Here is a 23,055-nt window from a genome sequence, read left to right on the forward strand (position 1 = left end):
CAATAAAGAAATAAAATCTTTATTGTGAATAACCGTGATTTATATTATTTAAATGTTATGAATTTATCGCCAACCCATGTGTATATATAATATATATTATATATATATATATATATATATGGATAAACTCACGACTTACTTGATATATACATTTTACAACATCCGTATTTTAATTTTTAATATGGGGAGAAGTTTTAAAAACTATTTGTCTAGAAAAACACTGAAATATGAATATGAAATCTATAGCTATTATAAGACCAGACGGGTCCGTGTGAAATGGCCAATGGGTCTAAGTAAATACGTAAACGAGTTTCCTATATAAACGCCTTAATAAATTGTCTAAAATTTAAAACTCGCGCGACACAAAATATACAGTTGTGTAGAGGTGCCGAGGTGGGTATATCGGATATGTGACACTATCGCATACCGTAGGTACCATCTATAGTATTGATGGTAATGGTATAGATTCTATACTGTATTCCGACAGTGGGTCACCCATATCTTAATTTGCAAAGGATAATTATGTAGCTTTAGTTTATAAAAATTCGATTTTTAAAGCTTAGGTTTGACACTTTGTTACAAAATCCCTTGTAAATAATAATTACTAAAATCAAAAAATCTAAAAAAAATTGTTTTTCACATTATATAATGATTTATCTTTTATTTCAAATGTAGCACATAGGTACATTAAAGTGACTTAATCAATAACAATAGGTACCTTCTCTCAACACCTACGACAGTACAGGCGCGCAGTATTACACTAGACGGTTACCTACCTACTTTCCCCTTTTTTTTATTTGTAAGATCCTACGGATTATACAAAAAAGGTTGGTTATTTGATATTTACACGTAAATCTGCATAGATGACAACAATATATCTCAAAAAGTTTCAGAACTATAAGCGAGTGAGATAAAAACTTGTTTATGAAATATTCTATAAATATAGTATTAAATTCAGTATTTTATTTCAATTACATAAAATTATAATGGTGTTTGTAATAACTAAAAAGATCAAACATTATCTTAAAAAAATGGTATTGTATTTACTATACATTTGTTTATATTAGGTTCCTTTGCGCATTCTTATTATGACATATTAACCTTAGTCATCACAAGTCATCATAAGGTTAGGTATTACTTTAATTATATTCGTACATTTAATTGTAAAAAAAAAAAATGGTTGAGAATGTGTTTTAGTGAAATTAATAATAATATCTGAGTAAAAATTGTGCCTACAACCTACAGGGTGCATGGCTAAATACTTAGTTCTAAGTATTTAGCCATGGGTGGGTAGGTACTGTCGTACTGTATACGTATAATTTATGCGAGGTTAGAAAAAGTAAGTTTAAATGTACCTACAATAACTATTATATTATAAAGGTGGGGTGTTGGAAGGGGAGCTTATTCCAGCACATTACATTTAAACGAGTTTACATAAGCGTATTGTGATACTTGCTAAATATTTTACGACTGCATTAAACTGCAGTAAAAGTCATAAATACCAATCACTTGACAACTGCCTAGTGTCTAGCTGAGCAGATTTAAGACCATTAAGAGGACGTCAGAGCACCGTTTGTTTTCTCTCTCCGACTGTCTCACCCAACGTTGCAGATTTACGTTTAGGAGAACCAACCCAATGCCGTTACTTTAATATTAGAGGGAATTGCTGTCTATTCACGTTCACATGTCGGCTATTTTCAAACGTTTAGTTAAGAACATATTTTCGTCTAAACCTGTCTTGTGTCGCTAAGTTGGATGTTTTACGATATTTTGATTTTAATGGAATTTATAGAGTTTAAATTGTATTTATTTTATACGCTCACAGTTCCATAAAAATGAATCTCTTATGACTTATATTATAAAACGCTTAATAGTTGAGTTTTATCCGCTCTGTCGTTTTCGGAGCGCGTTCAATCGAAAAATTAGATTTTCCCATATTATGTATAAGTAGAAATGTAGAATAGGCAAGATCCGATCGGATCGCCGGCACTGTTATCACAACCGCGGTTTTCTATCAAGTAATACTATTTTTGCAAAATCCGCCAACATTTTGGCTTTGTTATCAAGTTTCTTCCGATTTTTACACTTTTTGGGCTCCGTTTGTATTTAATTCGCGTTCCCCAAAAAGTCTTAAGTCCGTGCAGCATGTTCGGGCTTCGTTCGTTTTAAGTCCGTGACGGTCGCAATCTCGATTGAAAACAGTGGCGCCTGCCCCACGACGCTCGCACGTATTTCTCGCTTTTTTCGTTTTTTCTCGATCGGTATCGTCTTTTCGTACACCGTTTGTGCCCGAAAGTTAACTTCTTTTAAAAGACGTACGTATGCGGTTTTCACTCGAAATCGCGGACGACCGACCTTCTATACACGTATATGTCGAATACGATTTTTGTGAATAACTCAACGTATCCCATTCAAATTTACTGAAACATGAGAGCCGGGCTGACTTGAAAGTGGGACTGAAACATGAGCGCCGGACTGACCTGAGAGCCAGACCGGACATGAGAGGTGGACTGACCTGAGAGCCGGACTGAAACATGAGGGCTGGACTGACCTGAAGGCTGAAAGTCGGAATTTTGGGCGGTGGTAAACTCTCCCGATTTTTCAAAGTAGTAAACTCTCCCGATGGTAAACTCTCCCGGGTTAATATTATGTTTACCTGAAGTAAATGTGTAAACTCTCCCGGGTCAAAATTATGTTTACCTGAAGTAAATGTGTAAACTCTCCCGGGTCAAAATTATGTTTACCTGAAGTAAATGTGTAAACTCTCCCGAGTTGTTTTAAATGTTATTGCTACACTACGAGTTGGCTACACTGCAGAGATTGTGATTATCATTTTATCGTATCGTATTACCATAAATGTGTAAATCATATTACCGTTAAACTATATTTGTAATTTAAATATTTAAATTATAACCACGTTGTCACGTTGATTATTATAATCATTATGGCTCAACCAAATTTTAAGTACTGCACAAGTCAAAGAAACAAAGAAGTGTTGATTATGTTCTCATTTATTTTCCACAAGCAATCAACATTATCGAGTGGTGAAGTCGAATGGAAATGTAGTGCGAATAAATGCCCGGCACTTATATATATTATCGGTAAGTAATTATTTAATTTTATGATATATTATACTTTGAAACGTAATGATACGTAAGTATGCTATTCATTAACTATGTGATTTGGACGATTTGGTACATATTGTACGATATAATCAAAATATATCACAAGATTAGTAGCTTATAGTTGTAGTCTACTGGACCAATGCGTCGTTCATAGATGCGCAGGTTTCCGGATCGACACTCGAAATCAGATCATTTTCTTTTGCATTTTATTCTTTTTTTTACGTTATAATTAGTAATATTTGCATGCTCTACAAATTTAAATTGTTTAACGCAATCAGAAATTATTTATTTAGATGGTACTTTTTCTTATTGCACTAAGTTTTTTAAACAATTGGTGACTTTACATGGCTATATAAATGGTCACTATATACCATTAATATTTTGTTTATTATCAGATAAATCTACTATATCCTATGAACGTATATTTAAAATGTTAGTTGATAAATGTGCTAATATGAATTTATTATTTTATCCTAAGACGGTTATTGTAGATCTTGAAAAGTCTATACATAATGCTGTTTTAAATGTTTGGCCCGGGACAAAAATAGAATGCTGCAGATTTCATCTCACACAAGCGTGGTATAGAAAAATCCAGGAATTGGGTCATTCTGTAGAATATAGAAATGGCACAAGCGATGTTGGAAAATGGCTGCGTTATGTTTTTGGATTATTATTTATAGATTCAAATGAAGTTGGAAATATTTATGTATTTACATTAGCTGCGATAATGCCTCCAGAAAATGAAAAATTGGAAACATTTGCTTCATACTTGGTGAGTACGTATATTGATGATGATGCATTATATCCTCCAACAATGTGGGCTTCAGCATCATCATCAACTTCAAAAACAACAAACGCTTGTGAATCGTTCCATTCGCATTTAAATTCATATTTCTCAAGTTTATATTTCTATTATAGTTTATATTTCTCATATTTCTCATCCATCTTTATTTATATTCATTAATGCTCTAACCGATTTTCAAACTGAAATATACGTTAAAATTCAAAGTTGTAATAAATTAAACCAATCGAGTAAAAATATTTATACAAAAAATAAAGAAAAAAATATATCCCAAAAAATATTAGATTATAAAGAAAAAAAAATAGATTCCCTAACTTTTTTAAAATCTGTATGTTCTCATTATCAAAAACAATAATTTTAACATTTTTACGTATATTTTGTATTTGTAACTTATGTTATTATTATTATTATAGACTATTTTTAATAGAAACTTAAATGTACATTGGATTTTTTGAAATTTTATTTTTTATTGTATTTTGACTATAATGTCATGTTCATGGCAGCTAAAGACATTAATTTATATTGTTATTATTATTATTATTATATATGATTGACTATTTTTAAACGCAACTTAAATGTATATTAAATTTATTTTATTTTTTATTGTATTTTGACTATAATATCATGTTCATAGCAGCTAAAGACATTAATTTATATTGTTATTATTATTATTATTATTATTATTATTATTATATATGATTGACTATTTTTAAACGCAACTTAAATGTATATTAAATTTATTTTATGATTTTTACTAGACCCGGGAGAGTGCATGTTCTCTTCAGGTAGTACTAAACTAGACCCGGGAGAGTTTACACGTTTTCGTCAGGTAGTACTGGAGTAGACCCGGGAGAATTTACAATCGCCCGGAATTTTTTTTAATTTACTCGATATTTTCTTACCTAGTTAGATTAACCGTTTATTATGGTACGGTTATTAATCCAAAATAAATCATCAGATAAACATTTTTTTTTATATTATCTAGATTTGGAAAATATGACGAGTTGAGTATGATCTATGCTATTAAGTATCAGTAGATAGAAACTAATCTGAGTATTAATTACACACAAATTTAGAAGTGTAGCATAGATTATATTTGAATAAACAATAGTGACGAAGTCGGATGCTTACCTATACTTTATTCGGAATGAGATCGTACCGCGGCGGCCGATTTCTGCGCATGGGCGTGGTTTCGTTCCGCAGTGCTAGTCTCGCGAGCTTTCCAAACGGGGGAAGCGTCTGACCGATGCGGACAAAAACTGGTCGCCGCCGAGGTACGATCTCATTCCGAATAGAGTATAGGTAGCTATTTTGAATTTTAAACGATTTTCGATTGAGGTGAAGGACTTGTTAGACATTTCAACACAGATTTCGAATTTACATTTTTTTACATACGAAAAAGCACCGGACATGCGACGGGGAACTTCATTATTCAATTACCGATTTTCGTGGGTGAAGTGAGATTTCTAGACACTGAAAACGGAATTTCAAACATTCCCGCGCTCGAAACGAGGCCTCCAAGACTTATCAAAAATCCTTATCACCTCTTTAATTTTTGTTTTTTGACCACCCATGACGTCAACAGGTCGGAGTGACTTCTATAAGTCATTTCGACGACATTGTCGTCTGCATCGGCGAGTCTCACAAGTCCCAGAGTTTCATTGGCAGCTAGTATATCATAAAACAGCCAACAAATTGCAATTTACGGACAGTGCACTGAGGCCACGACTGACATCCTAGCAAGATAAAAAATATAAAACATATGTTCTATGCAACAACTAGTCAACAATTATTTATCATCTGCCCCCGACTATCATTATACTTCGGGTTATCAATTATTATTAGATAAATATAATCTTAATATATAAATATTATAATAAATTGTATTATTTTTAAAACAATCATTGACATCGCTGTATTCAGTATTGGTTCAAATTTAAATTAAATATTTTTAGTAACTCCAGAGTTCGGACTTCATAGTAGATCTACTTGATCTTCGATTAAATTTCATGAAATACTACAATTCTACCTAGTAGAAGCACTGAGATAGAACATAACATGCATAATATATTTGAGGGTAGAAGTAGTAGAGTAAGTGATTATGACGGTCACGTTGCTTCTAGTTTCAGACGTCCCAGCGATGAAGATGAAGATAAAATACCAAAAGTATTATACATATTACTATTGTTATAAAAAAAAATTTTTATTAACACTTTATAGCCATAAAACTTAGATTCTTCAACTTAAACCACTGTTAGCCGAAATTCACACATTGTAAATAATAGTCATGGTTTTATTTAAAAAAATAATTGCAATGTCAATTGGTTATTTGGGGCAGAATTATTTTTTTGCTACTTACCTATGTATAATAAAACAGGTACTTAATGTTTATTGAATAATTACAGGAAGTTTACAGTGAAAAAAGTCCACTTGTCAATAAGACAGTTCCTAAAACTATAACAATAGCTCAACAAATTGCTGCTGAGAGCATAGAAACCCAAATAAAAACTCATAAAGGAAATCAGTATTTAGCTGCATTAATTGGTAGGTTGAAATGTACAAAAGTCTGTATTAAAATAAAATTATTTATTTAATGTGACTGCACAGTGACTATTGGAGGGTTTATCATGGGTACAACACTTGGATGGACGGCTCCTGCAGGTCCAATGATGGAAAACGGCCAATACGGGTTCCAAATTACTGTGGAAAATGTCTCATGGATAGCATCGGTCATGCCACTTGGTGCCATGTTAGGATGTCCGGTTATGGCTGGTCTAGTCAACAAGTTAGGACGTAAACATCTAATGATAATGTTGACCATACCTACACTCTTTGGTTGGGCGATGGTAATATGGGCTAAATCTGTAAGTATTTATACTTTTTTATAACAATTTTAAATAAAACTGTTGATGTGGGTAATATTCTTTAAGGTGGTATGGATATGTGCAGGCAGATTTTTAACTGGATTTTCTAGTGGTTCATACTCTGTTATTGTACCTTTGTACACTTCAGAAATAGCTGAAAAGGAAATTCGTGGTACTTTAGGTACTTATTTTCAGTTACAAGTCAATGCAGGAATTTTGTTCACCTATGTAATAGGATCCTATGTAAGTTAATGTGCGATTGTGTTTAATTTTTAATTTAAATGTTATTTTCTTTTACAGCTTAATGTATTTGATCTATCTGTAGCTTGTGCAATAGTTCCAGTGATTTATGTATGCTTAATGTTTTTAATACCAGAAAGTCCAATTTTCTATCTTATGAAAGGAAATGTTGAAAAAGCTCAGTTATCACTGAAATATTTCCGCAAGCCTGTTGTTCATGTACATCAAGAATTAAATACCATGCAGAGCGCATTAGCTAAAGTATAAAAACAAATATAAGATCACACATTTTAATAATTATGTAGTTATAGAGTTAGTAAACGGTAAATTTATTTTTACAGACTGAAAGGGAAAGAGTTCCAATTGCGGAAGCATTCCAAACTACACCTGCCAAACGAGGATTATTCTTAGGTCTTGGAGTTATGGTTTTCCAACAGTTTTGTGGGTGTAATGCCGTTATTTTCTATGCTACAACTATCTTCAATGTAAATATATTCAGTAAACTCATTAAATAGAATTATTTATACATAATAATTATGTACAATTTATTGCAGGCAACTGGGAGTTCAATTGGATCAAATACATCCACAATTATTATTGGCATCATGGCTGTAGTGTCCACATATGTATCAACGCTTGTCGTTGATAAATTAGGACGAAAAATACTGTTATTGTATTCTGTTGTTGTAATGGGAATTTGTACATTCCTTATTGGTGGATTTTTTTACGCAAAGGAATTTCACTATAATATTACATCTTTTGGGTTTATCCCATTAATGTCGTTATGTTTATTCATAATATTATTCTCCATTGGTTTTGGTCCTATCCCATGGATGTTGATGGGTGAAATATTCCCAGCTCAAATTAAAGGTATGATACTATGGACTAAATTATTATATTCCTGAAGATTATTGTTTATTTGTTTTTAGATTTATGAGTACTTGATTCTTTAATATATATTTTATTGTATTTCCCAGATTTTATTGGATATTATTTGTTAGATGTATAATTTTTGTAAAAATAACTCAGAAATAAGCAATTTTGGTTTTGGGGAAACAATATTCTAAAAAACCTTGTTTTTTTTTGTTATTTATATATTTTTCTTACTTGATTATGTTTTTGTTATAGGTATTGCTAGCTCAATAGTTTGTATGTCAAACTGGCTATTCGTCTTCTTGGTCACCAAATTTTTCACACTCTTGGTATCTGCCATTTATTTATACAACACATTTTGGCTATTCACATTGTTCAGTGTATTGGGAACATTCTTTGTGGTCTTTTTTGTCCCTGAAACTAAAGGTAAGACCATGGAAGAAATTCAAGAAATGCTTGGGGCTGATCACATTCCACTATTAACAGAAAATCAAAATGATGCCTAATAATAATATATATTACATATATTTATACTTCAAGTGTAATCAATTTTATTATTTATCCAACAGTCATCATAATATATTATTATTATAATAAATAAATATAATAATAAGAAAAAATACAATTATGTACATAAATAGTTGCATGTTTTTATCAATAACAAGCATTTAATTTTTTACTTGTTTTAGTACGTATTAATTATTGGATCTGTTTTGAATTTTTTTTTATTAAATTTTTAGTTTAATTGTTTATTATTATTATACATATATTTTTTTACTGACTACCTTAAAGCTTATGCTGTGATGAAATTTTTTAGTTTTAGCTTAAATTTCTAATTTTTGGAACATTTCCATGGATTAAATATATTATCTGACACTCCTATTATTATTAATGTATTTCTAATTCTATTGGTGTGACGATTTAAATCTGTGATACCTCAAGACTTTTATTGTATAAAAACATGTATGTAATCAAATATATTGAACACTTTTAACGAGTACCTATTTATTTGTTTTTATTTTTATAAAATAAATTCTTAATTATACTATTTTTGGTACAATAATTGTACTTACAAAAAAAAAAATCAGAAAAATGAGAGTTTAAAAAAAAACCATTTTTGACAAAATCGATTTTAGGTTTATTGTGTAACTGAAAAACTAATAAGTGGGTTGGTAGTTACCTTATATTTTCACCAAATGTTATTATAACATTATTCCAAATATGATAAAATGTTTAAATTAAATGAATTTTCTTAAATTCTCTATTAAGTATTTAAGTGTTACATTCATATCACAATGAAATATTGGACAATTACCTACTGTAAATGTATGGCCCAAACGTGGAAATTTAAGTCTATAGGTCAGTTTTCCATAACCTGCGGTTAGTGAGACGCAATGGGGTGGTTAGATTGATATCATAGATATGCCGTGGGAAGGTATAATATCTATTCTGTGGTAATACCTGCCACAGTTCGGCCGTACAGGTCACAAACTGCAAGCAACGAGCTGTTTATATAGTAGGCTTAGGTTAGATTAGGTTTAGTGAGGTTTAATCTCTTTTCTATGGTTTAATCCATGGCTTAATCTAACCCAACTCCACTAATGACATTGGCCGGTATCATTATTTAGATTTAAATTATTTCAATGCCCAGTCTATCACTCCAACGCAACCACCTCCAACATCCCTTTCAACACCAAAAATATCCTCTCTTGTCAACAAAAAAATATCATTGATAATATATTATCTTTTTTTTCATGATTTTTAATTTAATTTCTTCTTGTCTTTTTTGTAAATAACTTATATCTTATTAATTATGTTTTGATCTTGCTTGTTAATACTTAATTATTGAAACTAATTGTTAACGACAAAGTTTAAATAAAATTATTTCGATATCAGCAGCATCATCTACCCTCGCTAAATAATTTTTAATTCGTGAGCGAATTCGGCCCTCACAGCAGCTCAATTCCTAATTACCAATTAAGAGGATTCCAAACCCACATGTGTTGTGTCCATAGATATATAGACTGTAGTTTAGGTTAGGTTAAACTAAAGTTTATAGGTCTATAATTGTGTCCGTCTTACAAAACGTACAGCAATAACTGTTTAGCTCGAAATAAAACCATTCAATCTGCAGTCCAAGCTAAGCAACATTTTCATGTTAAGAGGAGAACATTTACTGTGCAACATTATTTTATTTTTTCGATATTATAAGTACGAGAAAAGTTCTTATTGTTTAAAAACTCATTAGCTCAAACTTGAATAACTTTCCTTGTCTTTTTGATATCGAAAAAATAAAAATAATGTTGCACAATAAATGTTCTCTTGTTTGCAACATGTGGTTGCTTAGCTTGGGCTACAGCTTGAGTGGTTCTATTCCGCACAAAACAGTTTTTGCTCTTTGTACTTTCCTCTTAAGTGTACCTCATCTAGTATAAACCTAATGTATACAAATTATCTACATTTTAGTGTAATTCTCGAAAAAAGATAAATAAAATGTTTTCGATTCTTTGATGTACCTACGAAACGGATTTTGGACATAAAAAGCATTGCCTGGAACTTCCCCAAAAATCATGCATTTTGCCTTAAAATCTGGGGTCTAAATAGTTATAAGTACCTATTTAAAGTTTAGTTGAGTACAATATCTACGTGCCTGCGTTTAATCGTGCTATAACAATACTATAAATACAACAGCTGAATTACCTACTGCCAGTACTGCCCGACGGCCTCCTACCACAGTCTGTGTGAAATATATTTTAAAATAGTCTGCGGTCCTACTATAATATTGTTTGGATGTATTATAATAGCAATAACAGACGATACTATTGTTTACCTTTCTCGTCAGCTCGATGTGTATATCGTGAACAATGTGTCACTGTCGAATATGTACCTTATGGCCATTTACCGTGGGTACTCATATTTAGCATATTGTAAAATAGAATACTTATTGTGTGTACTTAGTCAATACTGAATTGCCGGTATTAAATTTGATAAACGATAACGATTAACGTACAAAAACAAACCGTTTCTTTCGAATTCAAATTGATTGTGTTGTTGTAGTGAACACTTACAAGTCACATAATATAACATAATAACATATTTACAGTATAAATAAACACTACTATAATTATAGTAGGTACTAAATACTAATGTACCATGTTATCTTCTTTAATATAATTACATCTGTTGAGCTGCGGCTGAGTACGGCGACGAGAGCCAAAGCTGAGATTTAAACGAAAATTCATCAAAACGGAAGATCGAACTCCGAAGTCCTGTTCAATATAATTGATATTGATTAGATAACATAATATTTTTATCATTAAAAATTGGGAAATACAATGCAATAATTTGAATGTGTTCAAAGTTCTGGCTCGCTTTCCGAGTTCCCAACAATTTTCGGTTCGAATTCGCTTTTGTAGTTCTGTAGTACTACTAGCACTCTAAGAGTAGTTGAAAATAAATCAGTGACGAATGACGATATTTGGGATTAGTGTTCACTCGACCGTCGCTACCCAAGATTGATTACTGTCCGAACGGTTTCCGTAAATCGTCCTCTCCGGCCACACGATGACCACTTTAGCGTCTTACGACGAAACTGAAGGGCCAGATGGAAGCCTCAAGAGTGACAATGGCCGAGACAGAATTCCATCGCTTAAGGTATTTTATGCTTTACAAATGACGAAAAAACTCTCTAGGTCAGAGGTATTCAAACTGTGCGTCGCGGCTCCCAGGGGCATCGAGGGAGTTGTCGGAGGGAGCCGCGTAGTATAATTGAAAACCAATAAATATTTGTAACGAAAACGTTTACTATTACCATTGAGACACACCGAAACGTTGAATTGTCTACAACAATCATTCGCTAAATACAGCTTTAATTTTTTTATACATGTAATATGGTAAATAAATCATAAAAAATAAATTATAAAATATAAATTACAATCATATAAACATTGATTTTTTTGTCATTTATAATTTGGAAGTCGTCAACATTTTGTGAAGACTTAAAGGAGCCGTGGGATGAAAAAGTTTGACTACCTCTGCTCTAGGTCATCACTATTGTACTTTTTTTTATTAAAATATTACAAATATTGTATTAGTATTTAAGTAGTCATAAGTGATGTATGACATTTGAAAGACTATTGACAAATACATTTGATTGTTTTAGGAAGTCTATTGTGAACAGAGTCCTCTTCTTGACAAAACATTGTATCAAACTATGCATTTGCCCCAAAACGTAACGTTTGGCTGTGAAAATACACAGTACAGGACTCAATATTTAACAACATTGATCGGTAAGTTCTAAATTTTTGTATTGTACATTTATTTTACAAATTTATTAATTGTTACATGACGTGATCATAGTAACTATCGGCGGGTTCATCATGGGCACAACACTTGGATGGACTTCTCCAGCTGGCCCAATGATGGAAAATGGCCAGTATGGGTTCCTTATTACTGATGACGACATTTCATGGATTGCGTCGTGCATGCCACTTGGTGCTATACTTGGATGTCCAGTTATGGGTTGTCTAGTGAACAAATTGGGGCGTAAATGTCTGATGATAATGTTAACTATTCCCGCGCTCTTAGGATGGGGGATGATAATCTGGGCCAATTCTGTAAAGATTTAAATTTTTTGATGTTACAATTTAAACCATATTTATTTAAAATTGTTCTTTAAGCTGACAATGATCTGTATCGGGAGACTTCTAAATGGATTTGCAAGTGGTTCATACTCTGTGATTGTACCACAATACACCTCTGAAATAGCTGATAAAGAAATACGAGGTACTTTGGGCACTTATTTTCAGTTACAAGTATTTTCAGGTATCCTGTTTACCTATGTCTTGGGATCATTTGTAAGTTTTAACTATTTAAAACTTTGTCATAATTTGTATTTAAACCTTTATACTCTTTTACAGTTGGATGTATTTGGTCTGTCTATTGCTTGTGCAATAATTCCAGTGATCTACTTAGGTTTGATGTTTTTTGTACCAGAAAGTCCAATTTTCTACCTAACTAAAGGAAATATTATAAAAGCTCGATTGTCATTGAAATATTTCCGTAGACCTTTTGGTCAGGTGGACCAAGAATTAATTACAATGCAAGATTCTTTGGCTAAAGTACAGTCCACAAACATACTTCATACATAATTTAATTCTGTATGAATTAATAAGTAAACAACAATTTTTTTCTTACAGACTGAAAGAGAAAGAGTTCCAGTCATGAAAGCTTTCCAAACTACACCAGCCAAGCGCGGGCTATTCTTAGGCCTTGGAGTTATGGTTTTTATGCAGTTTACGGGATGTAACACTGTTATTTTCTATACCACAACCATCTTCAATGTACAAAATATTGCTATTGTTATAAATTAATATTACTGAACAATTTAATTTATTTTAGGCATCTGGTAGCTCAATAAGCTCAAATGCATCCACAGTTATTGTTGGTATCATGGCTGTTTTGTCTACTTACGTGTCAACACTTGTTGTAGATAAATTAGGACGAAAGATTCTGCTTTTGTATTCAGTTATTGCAATGGGAATTTGTACATTTCTCATTGGTGGATTTTTCTATGCAAAGGATTTCAATTATGACGTCTCATCAATTGGGTATATCCCACTATTGTCATTGTGTGTATTCATAATATTATTCTCCATCGGTTTTGGTCCTATCCCATGGATGTTGATGGGTGAAATATTTCCAGCTCAAATTAAAGGTAATATTCACTCTAAGGGTACATAGGGTCTTGCTATCAATAAATTTGTTACGTGTTCAAACTGCTTAAAGCATCGTGAGTAATATGCCGATGAAATTGTATTACGGTTTTTTTTTGAACTTAATATTCACAAAAACTAGTGCAGTAAATTAATATCATTATTTTTTTTATTTATTTTAGGAATTGCCAGCTCAATAGTATGTATGGCAAACTGGTTCTTTGTATTCTTGGCCACTAAATTTTTCTCATTATTGGTATCTACTATTTATTTATACAACACATTTTGGCTCTACACGTTGGTCAGTGTGTTGGGCACATTTTTTGTGGTATTCATTGTTCCTGAAACTAAGGGCAAGACAATGGAAGAAATTCAGTTGTTGCTTGGTGCATAACCTACTACCAGACAGCTTTGGATGTAAACAACTTCTGGAGTCTTAACCTTTATCATAAGATGTGAAATAATATTTATTTTGTCCTTGTAGTTGTATATATTATTATATTTTTTAGTATTATAAACTTCTTAAAGGTCACTTATGTTTTATACACAACCGTTATAAATCCAAAATATTTTTAGAAATGTTAATATTGTTTAAATTTAAAATTACATTCAACGTTTTGAAGTATGATACCTACTTTAACATTAAAATTATAATAAAATGTTTACGATATGTTAAATTATTAAATTTTTTAAAATATTTTTAAATGCAATTTTTATTCTTTACTTATCCTTATTTTTTTTGAATAAACTTAAGAATTATTTAATTCTCACTTGATTAATCTGGTCAGATTCTATTAACTGAATTATCAAATTGATCTAAGTATCGATCAGGTTGCTATTAAATTGTTTGTTTTTGTTTGTTGTGTAATAATTTGTACATCACTGTAACACATCAATATTTACAGGTTATGTAAATATAACTGCATTTACATTTACCAAAGTTATAATTATTCAATATTTTAAGTTGTATCATAGTATTAAATATGTTACTAACGTAACACAGTAAAGACTAAACACTGAATATTTTTTTTTCTATAAATGTAAGAAATATGTTGGATAAAAATTAAGTTTTTGGTTTAACATTTATTACTAAATAATATATATTTTTATTTTATAAACAAAACAAATTTTTGGTTAATTTCTTAATTATTAGTAAAAATTAATTTAAATTATTGCACTTCACAGTATTAAGTGTTATAAATATAATAATACATAGTGCAAAATATACTTATAAAAGCATTTTTAAGTAATAAAAATAAATATTAAATGTATTAATGATAACTAATTTTAGTAGGATTATTTTTTTTTTTGTGAAGATCATTTAAATAATACAATTGGATATAAAATGAATTGAAACAGTCTTTTGGCACATTTGAAAAATTCGTCATCAAATGATTTTTGTCTAACGTTGTTGTTGTTGTTGATGACTTGAATCTTTGAACATGTCAAACACCCAACAGAAGATGCTTGTACAAATGGATTTTTGGCTGTTAATATACCAAATTTGTTACCGGACAACTGACCTGAAAACCATACATGGTCATTTTCTCTTAAACTTTTTGTTGCATTGTCCATTATGATATCTTGACTATTGGTCAGCAGTGTTGTTATATCACCAGTGTTGCCCCATACACCTTCATTACTCATTTTTATTTCTATTTCATATGTATAACGATTCCATTCAGATAAGTGGCAAAGGTCAGATAACTTTGAGCTCACGTTACAACCATAACTGTCTGAACATGTAGATAAACGTTTACCCAGCAGACAAGTCAATGGATTCGATATAATCTAAGATAAAATATTTAAAATTAGTTAAATTATATAATTTTTTTCCTTTGAAACTTACTTTTGGGAAGAAGCTTAATACAGCTAAAATAGGATTGTATACTGAAACAACTTTGCTGGATTTTATGTAGCCATCCCATTGCACATTTTGACCAATTAATTGCGAACAGTCAATATCAGCCATCACAGTGGTCTCTTGAGAATTTTTACCAATATCTTTATTACAAAATTCTGAGAAATCATTATATGTCAAGTGATTGTCAACAGGCGGCTCAATCCATTGTTGTAAACGCTCATAGTTGTTAAAAACACATATTGTTGTACCAATTAAAACTATAAGAACCTAAAACAAATTACGGTTATTTACTAAGTTAATAGTTTCGATATTAATTCAAATACCTGCAAATATGTATAAAACGAATCTGTGCGAAAGCCTTTACGTTTGAAATATTGCAAAACTATATGTAAAATCCACATAAATATTAGAACAACGGGCAGTTGAATAATCTGATATATTGTCTCAAAGTCGTTGCCAATAGTGACAAATGGCAAAAAAATACCAGTAATTGGAAACAGTATAAACACACAGACTAAGGCTAATATACTACGAACAAGCCCATACCATGTCGATTCTGAAAAACAATCAAAATTATTATTAGTTGATTTACTAGTTTAGCTTTCAATTAAATATAACATACCTTGAGAAGCAACTAGAGCCATCTGCCACCACGAAAGTGTCATGCAATGTGGTATTAAGTCTGTATAAATTCCTCTCCAATTATTACGTGCCGCCATTTTAACCATAATAGCTGGTAATATTAAATAAAATAACGCTCTAAAGTTGAGACAAAATTCTACACCATTTCCTAGAAAATAATTGTATGCAGTTAATATAATGTAGATATGACATGATGTAAACATAATTCACGAGTTAACTTACCAATGACATGTGATGCAAAAGTCGGTACATGTAAATCAAGAAATCTCCAGCCTTTGCTTACTACTGTATCAGTTTCATATGGATATTTTGCTAGCACATTGACACAAAACGATAACAGCGCAATCAGATCTATGTTTTTGGTTTTGCCCAATTTTGGGCCAGATAACTAAAACAATACATACAAATATTTATTGCATGATAGGTACATTATTAAATATAATACATAATTATAATGTACCAATTTAAAATAAATAAATTGTAAGACGTAGTATAATTACCGAAAAAGAATAAAGCGTATAAAACGTTAAGCAAATTGATACAATGGTTAATTCAGATTGAAACATGGTATCTGAATCAATTACAGTCTTCATAAATAAGTGAGCTCCTAATGATGCAAAAAAGAAAACATATGGCTTAAGAGTGTTCATCAAATGTTGATATTCAGCTTCTTGAGCACTAAGACAACCACCACTGTATGTGATGAATAAATTTGACCATCGGCGAAATCGTCCATAATCTCTTTTTGCACATAATGCACATACTGTGGCAACCACCATTGCAAGCAATGATCCATAAAATAGAATATAAGGAATCAACAAACGAATACCATCCAAGCCCAATATAAAGCAGAGAAGTGTAGTTATCAATGTTGGAGCGTGAAAATATGAGAATGGATTTAATGACAACTTGGAAAATCTTTTATTCAATCTCTCTTGAAGGCAAAGATTATAATTGTGAATAATGTACACTGGCTGGAGAAATAAGTCACAAGTAGTAGATATGGCATTTTTGTTTTCTTCAATGGTAAGCATTTTTTGCACAAGGGGCATTTGCCCACGTGAAAAATCTTTAGCAGCATTCACTAATACATCTTCAGTAAGTTTTTCTCCAGATTCATTTATTCTGGATTTCCAGTCTAAAATAAATACATACATACTATATTATAATTTATAAATGCAAGAACTCAGTGTCGGCGTTGCACACCAAAGGCCCATGGATCAGTTTCTTAAACTGCCTAAGGCCCTATAAAGAAAAATTGAGTCTAACGATTAAGTACAGTTAAATATTGTGATAAATACTTTGTGATGTCCCTACTCCCTATATAGACTAGTAAGAACCCAATCAAATAAATTATTTACGAGACCCTAAAAAAAACCAAAGGGTTATGGACTGCATGAAATTATTTAATCATGACCAACTCAGGCATGTATACAATTAAAAGATGCATTAAACATGAAATGTGATAATATAATATCTATATTTTTGGGAAAAAGGGCTTTTATTTGTACTATTTCAAAATCCTATGTTGAGCAGAAAAAACGATAGTTATTGTAGCATCCACAGCATCAAGTTCTAAGGTACAGTTTTATTTTTATTTTTTTTTAATACCTTGCCGCGATGATTTTAAACGTTTGTATTCTTTAGAGTTTTCATCTACTTTAATGATGTCTGAGCTAATGGATTTGGTGCTACATGCTTGATTTAATTCATCTTTCAATTGGTCACTAGTTATAAAGTCTTCACCAGCTGACATCCTGAAATAATAAAAGAATAAAGTTACGTTATAACTAATATATAACAGTGTTTTTTTTTGTCTTACAAATATGCATTTAGCAGAACCAATTTTGTGTTATTAGATTTAATAGAGTGAATTGATATATCATTAAACTTAAAGGAAAAAACATTATCTACATTTCTATAATACTTAAATTATTATATAATAATCAACATACAAACACAATAATATTCTTACCATTAAGTTGTATAATAGATCGAGCTTTTTAATATTAAAGCTAACTCAAAACTAGTCTACTAAATACAAATTAAAATTATTGTAAGACTTAGAGTACACAGCGGGTATGACATCCTCCTAACGGATTATTAAATTCATTATTATTCTGAAATATTATACTGTACATAAATGTTAATATTCTTATTCATGATAGAATAATACCTATCAAATATTTCATGTGCTGTTTTTTGAATGATTTTATCCTCTTGAGAAGTTTCCAGACAAACTTTAACATCCAGCCAATTGTGTTCAGTGATACCTAAACAAGTATTCAGTTAACAAATTGATGTAAATGAGTTGCAAATTTTTTAAAAATAATTTTGAAGTTAAAATATGTATTTATAATATTATTGGGGATGATTGATAAATTATTAATAAATAATTAGCATAATTAAACTAAGAACAAACCTTTTCCTGTGTCAAGACATTCTCTTAAAAGTTCAGTTGCCTCTTTATGTCCTTGCGAAGAAGCCTTGATGAGCCAATAAACACCTAAACTAGCATTTTCTTCTTGGTCTTTTTCATCTTCTACATGGTAAAACAAGGTAATTTAAAAATGATAGATTCTAAAATAGAAGCTATAATATTACTATATCTATATATTTGTAGTAAAAAAATGAAAATGCTTTATAACAAATAAATAAAATAAATTATTCATAATAATTTATAGTTTGATTTGAGAGTATGTAAATAGTTTGTCTTACCACAGTTCTCATTCAGCAACTGTTTGGCCAAATCGACTTGTGAATCGGGCCATCCATCTTCCGCCAAGAAACTTCCAAAACGGTTGTATCGACTCTGGGTTCGATCTATAGAGGGTAAAAATAAAAATAAATTACCACCGGTGCACCCTAACATATTTCATATATTAATTATGTTGTACCCTTACTCAGTAAGGTCCACTGTTTCCTTCGCGTCGACTTCTGCCCGATTATGGGATCGGCCATATCCTCGGCCAGTTTGAAGAGCACGGATCTCCAAGAAATTAAAAACAAAACACCTTTCGTTCCGGCCAAACAATATTAGGGGTTTAAGGTAACGGAGCACGTGACATCTCGAGGCGGTGCCGATCGAGCGGCGAATGGTGTCGGTAAAAATAGCTATAAACAGTGTATCGGTTATTATTTTATGGTTGTCCGACGTCGAAAACCCAAGACCGAAAAGCGAATCGCGTATTAAATTTCGTACTTCGTGGAATGTAATAATTCTGTCTCCGTGCGGTTTATCAGACGACAACTCACGGCCGTTAATCGGATCGTTGCCAAATAAAACACTCGGCGGCGAACCGTTGATCTTCGACCCCCAGGACCCCGAAAATAACCTTTTACGGCATTTAACGTTATTTATATATGTATCATAATATGTAAATTGAAAGCGAAAATGTACTCGAGATAGTAAGTTGATACTGTCATCGTTGATATTTACACTTTACGCTGTGTTATATCTACAGACAGACCCCCTCGTTGATACCGCAGAAGTCGCAATCACGTCCAGTTGTTCGTGAGGGGCTAATTGATCGAAAACGACAATAGACAGAAAATACCATGGACTATAACCACGAATTAAGATATATATATATCTTAATTCGTGACTATAACCACTTTGTGTACCAATTTTGGTACTTACATGGCTACATAATGACTCATTAGTCAACAGTCAGTAATTTTACATTGCAGCTAACACAAAAATGGCTTAAAAAACGACTATAATATTATGTTCATTTAGTTGCAGAATTAAAAAAACAATTATTAAGAGAAATCGTATTTTTTTGTTACCTAAAAATGAAATTGAGTTTTTAAAACTTTGAATGGCTGATTGAAAATTTCTTTGACAAGTGGGTATACTATATTACTATACTATTTATGTAGGTACCCATAAGGTATTACTTATTAATTATTATATATACAGTAGGGTCTCGATAATTCGAACACAGGCTAATCCGAAAGACGCGTAAATCCGAATGGAGAATTATCTTATCTTATCTAATATGCACATATGTATTTATAAATAATATTTTCCGGTAATAAAATTTTCGATTATGTTTATTATAATTATTAATATTTTTATATATTCATTGTCTTTTGAAATTATGAGTTTTTACATGATTAATGCAGATGAAAATAAAATTTCATAATTTAAATTACAATAAAACTGATGTTTTTTTTTAAGCCATAGGTAATCCGAACGACCCCTTTCCCCATAATCTTTCGGATTATCCAGACAATACTTTATATTATATATATATGTATGTATAGTGTATTAGGTATATACATTATTACAATATACTACATTACTACCTAGGTTCTAGGTATAATATTATGTTGCTATAATATAGATATATGTATCTATTAACCATTAGGTAGATATATAACTAATTTAATTAAAATATTTTAAACTCCCTATAATGTATTATTGATACATTTGGTAACAATTCCAGTATATTACCTCAATACCTAATAAAAGTCTATCATGCTTTTAGTAGAAGGTTATAAATTAGGTAAATATAATAATTAATACCATAGGTATAAAATGTGCATTGGTTTGTCTCAATATGTTTTAGAGTTTAATATAAGATATGTGGGGGGGGGGGATAAAGCTCCCTGTGGTTATATGAAGTATCTTGTACCTAGGTATATATAAGTTATATCTATATGTATATTGATTATGTTTCATTGCTGTAAAGATGTACCTGTGCCAGTGGCGTATTTGAGAGTTCATCTGAGGGGGGGCGATTTTAAAAAGAATATTCCAAACCGGCAACCATTTACATAAACTTACCTAGACATAATTAATTTTATATTGTACCTGTATAATATAACCTATAAAGTAATAAGTTACTAATATGATAAAAAAACAACATATTTACAAAACAAAATCTATATTTCTTTTTTTTGTATTAGCAAATCTATTTATAACATCATCTACTGATATGGTTAAAGTATGGTGTATGTTTAGCAAAGCCAAACCAGTCAAGCGTTCTTGTCCCATTCTAGATCTTAACCAGGTTTTCAATCTAACAAAAAAAGCAACAAAAGTAAGCAAAGAGAAGAATTAAAAGTTTTTTTTAATGCAATTTAAGAAGAAAAACAGATCTTTAATTTTAAGCATTGTAAATATATATATATATATACTATTATATATATAGAATATATATAGTATTAGGTTGTAGGTATATAGTTAAAGTATTTTATAGAAGCTAGCTAATTTTTATTCTAATAATTAACACATGCACCAAACCTTCTAAGCGTTGAAAAGCTGCGTTCTGCGGATGCTACACTAATAGGCAGACAAGCAATAATACTTATTAATTTATGCAAAGTTGGATAAATGATACTATTACAATTTTCCATTGATGACAAAGCATCTTGACAAATTTCATGACCTTAAACAAAATTATAAAACAATCAATTAATACAGTTTTAAGAAAAGTATAATTACAAACATTTTTTACCATCAGTTTTTATTCGTTGCCATTTAGTTTTCCATAGATCTAGTTCTGTTTTTAGCTCGATTTGGTCAACAGATTCTTCTTCATTAAATACAAATAATTCTGTGGCAGCTTCTGTTATTTTTTTAAAATCGTCATTAGAAATGTCAGTAATGTAGCGTGGAATTAACAAACATAAATCTAATAACATCTTATTTTCTTTTCTTATGAATCTTGATCTTAAGTCTTCTAGGATATTTTCCAGTAATGGTATAAATAGTGATACTCTATAATACTCTTCATAATGTATGTACATTTTTATCTTTTGTTATCACTGATAACATTTTTCATAAATCATAATTTTATTTTTGTTTCTTAATAAAATACCTATTACTTGTACACAAATTTTCTTGGTCTAAAAACTCTCGGGAGGGGCGATTGCCCCCATCGCCCCCCCCTCAAATACGCCACTGACCTGTGCTTCTACGAATTTACTATTTATTTTCCATGTCAACTTTCAAGCATTGTTATCAGTGGCCCAACTAAAGCGGTGCAAAAAGGTTTTTAGCACCCCCTGTTTTTTATATCTAACTTTTATTATTTTATTGAAATATCATGAATTGTATGTTTTTAAATTATCGAACATATCTTGAAAAAATTTATAGTTATATATAGTAAAAAAAAAACCGGACAAAAGATGAAAAAATCTGAGAGGCCAATGTGCGTGAAGTTGGCCCAAACAAAATGACCAAGTTTTTTGAAAGTTATGTTATCATTTTGCAAATACATTCCTCACATGGTATACAAAAAATAAGATGGGGGAGGGGACCAACTTCGTGCAGCCCCCAAAATGTAGCTAGCGGTTTCAAGAAACTACAATTAATTTGGTTGTTAGTAACTTTAAAAATTCATTGTTTCATTATCTAACTTTTGAAAATAAATGGAAATGGGACTATAGGCACCCACGGGCAAATGAATTGTAAGAATCAAAATAAAAAAAATAAAAAAAAAAATATGATAGAATATAAATTTCAAAATAAAAATTGGAAAGGGTTCCATGGGCACCCGAAGGGAAATGATATTTGAGAATCAAATTAAAAAAAATGTATGAAAAATGTACATTAAAAATAAATATTAAAGACTGCAGTCTACAATATCAGTATTTCTAAACTCATAGCTTTATTTTCAATAATTAGATAATGAAACAATGAATTTTTGTGAGGTAGGTAATAACTTGTTATCAATATTTTAAAAAAATTAACTGGAGTTGAATTATAGAAAAAAAATGTGAAGGGAGGTATGGGCGCCCGCAGGCGAATGCATTTTAAGAATTAAAATAAAAATATTAATAAAAAAATGTACATTAAAAACAAATATTAAAGACTGCAGTCTACAATATCAATATTCCTAAGCCCATAGCTTTATTTACGATAATTAGAACATAAAACAATGAACTTGAGTTAAATTATTGAAAAAAAATTTGAAGGGGA

The 23,055-nt window shown here is 30.7% G+C and overlaps 3 protein-coding genes across 5 annotated transcripts; 1 reads left to right on the top strand and 2 right to left on the bottom strand.

Moving 5' to 3' along the window:
* Window positions 1-5,538: 5,538 nt before the first annotated feature.
* On the top strand, window positions 5,539-14,317 carry LOC111033467. The gene is made up of 16 exons (XM_022314206.1): window positions 5,539-6,093; window positions 6,333-6,471; window positions 6,535-6,791; window positions 6,858-7,034; window positions 7,092-7,292; window positions 7,373-7,516; window positions 7,586-7,901; window positions 8,160-8,404; window positions 11,454-11,558; window positions 12,067-12,193; window positions 12,264-12,520; window positions 12,584-12,760; window positions 12,824-13,024; window positions 13,103-13,246; window positions 13,305-13,620; window positions 13,801-14,317. The coding sequence occupies exons 1-16, from the start codon at window positions 5,986-5,988 to the stop codon at window positions 14,010-14,012; spliced, it is 3,126 nt and encodes a 1,041-aa protein (XP_022169898.1). The 5' UTR covers window positions 5,539-5,985; the 3' UTR covers window positions 14,013-14,317.
* Window positions 14,318-14,888: 571 nt separating this feature from the next.
* On the bottom strand, window positions 14,889-20,444 carry LOC111033473 (wolframin). 3 transcript variants are annotated; one of them, XM_022314224.1, is made up of 12 exons: window positions 19,327-20,444; window positions 19,022-19,238; window positions 18,843-18,947; window positions 18,547-18,666; window positions 18,301-18,397; window positions 17,736-17,881; window positions 16,625-17,262; window positions 16,347-16,512; window positions 16,105-16,272; window positions 15,806-16,038; window positions 15,468-15,749; window positions 14,889-15,409 (listed from the first exon to the last, which is right to left on the bottom strand). In XM_022314224.1, the coding sequence occupies exons 2-12, from the start codon at window positions 19,083-19,085 to the stop codon at window positions 14,936-14,938; spliced, it is 2,493 nt and encodes an 830-aa protein (XP_022169916.1). In that variant the 5' UTR covers window positions 19,086-19,238; window positions 19,327-20,444; the 3' UTR covers window positions 14,889-14,935. The 3 variants fall into 3 exon arrangements, with proteins under 3 accessions (XP_022169916.1, XP_022169915.1, XP_022169917.1); XM_022314223.1 differs by having other exon boundaries at window positions 19,022-20,444; XM_022314225.1 differs by having other exon boundaries at window positions 14,936-15,409; window positions 19,028-20,443.
* Window positions 20,445-20,999: 555 nt separating this feature from the next.
* LOC111033474 (zinc finger MYM-type protein 1-like) lies at window positions 21,000-22,082 on the bottom strand. The gene is made up of 3 exons (XM_022314226.1): window positions 21,590-22,082; window positions 21,376-21,520; window positions 21,000-21,151 (listed from the first exon to the last, which is right to left on the bottom strand). The coding sequence occupies exons 1-3, from the start codon at window positions 21,879-21,881 to the stop codon at window positions 21,001-21,003; spliced, it is 588 nt and encodes a 195-aa protein (XP_022169918.1). The 5' UTR covers window positions 21,882-22,082; the 3' UTR covers window position 21,000.
* Between the last annotated feature and the right edge of the window lie 973 nt (window positions 22,083-23,055).

Source organism: Myzus persicae, unplaced genomic scaffold (assembly GCF_001856785.1).
Source record: "Myzus persicae strain clone G006 unplaced genomic scaffold, MPER_G0061.0, whole genome shotgun sequence".
Taxonomy (NCBI): domain Eukaryota; kingdom Metazoa; phylum Arthropoda; class Insecta; order Hemiptera; family Aphididae; genus Myzus; species Myzus persicae.

Excerpts from the sequence above, each read along its gene's own strand:
- LOC111033467 (XM_022314206.1), top strand. The coding sequence starts at position 5,986 with ATGCATAATATATTTGAGGGTAGAAGTAGTAGAGTAAGTGATTATGAC. Across the intron at positions 7,902-8,159 it reads ATTCCCAGCTCAAATTAAAG|GTATTGCTAGCTCAATAGTT; the intron begins GTATGATACTAT and ends TTTTTGTTATAG. Across the intron at positions 12,761-12,823 it reads CCTATGTCTTGGGATCATTT|TTGGATGTATTTGGTCTGTC; the intron begins GTAAGTTTTAAC and ends ACTCTTTTACAG.
- LOC111033474 (XM_022314226.1), bottom strand. The coding sequence starts at position 21,881 with ATGTACATACATTATGAAGAGTATTATAGAGTATCACTATTTATACCA. Across the intron at positions 21,521-21,589 it reads GCAACGAATAAAAACTGATG|GTCATGAAATTTGTCAAGAT; the intron begins GTAAAAAATGTT and ends ATTTTGTTTAAG. Across the intron at positions 21,152-21,375 it reads AGCTTTTCAACGCTTAGAAG|ATTGAAAACCTGGTTAAGAT; the intron begins GTTTGGTGCATG and ends TTTTTTTGTTAG.
- LOC111033473 (XM_022314224.1), bottom strand. The coding sequence starts at position 19,085 with ATGGCCGATCCCATAATCGGGCAGAAGTCGACGCGAAGGAAACAGTGG. Across the intron at positions 17,882-18,300 it reads GCACATGAAATATTTGATAG|GATGTCAGCTGGTGAAGACT; the intron begins GTATTATTCTAT and ends TTATTATTTCAG. Across the intron at positions 16,039-16,104 it reads GGCTCTAGTTGCTTCTCAAG|AATCGACATGGTATGGGCTT; the intron begins GTATGTTATATT and ends ATTGTTTTTCAG.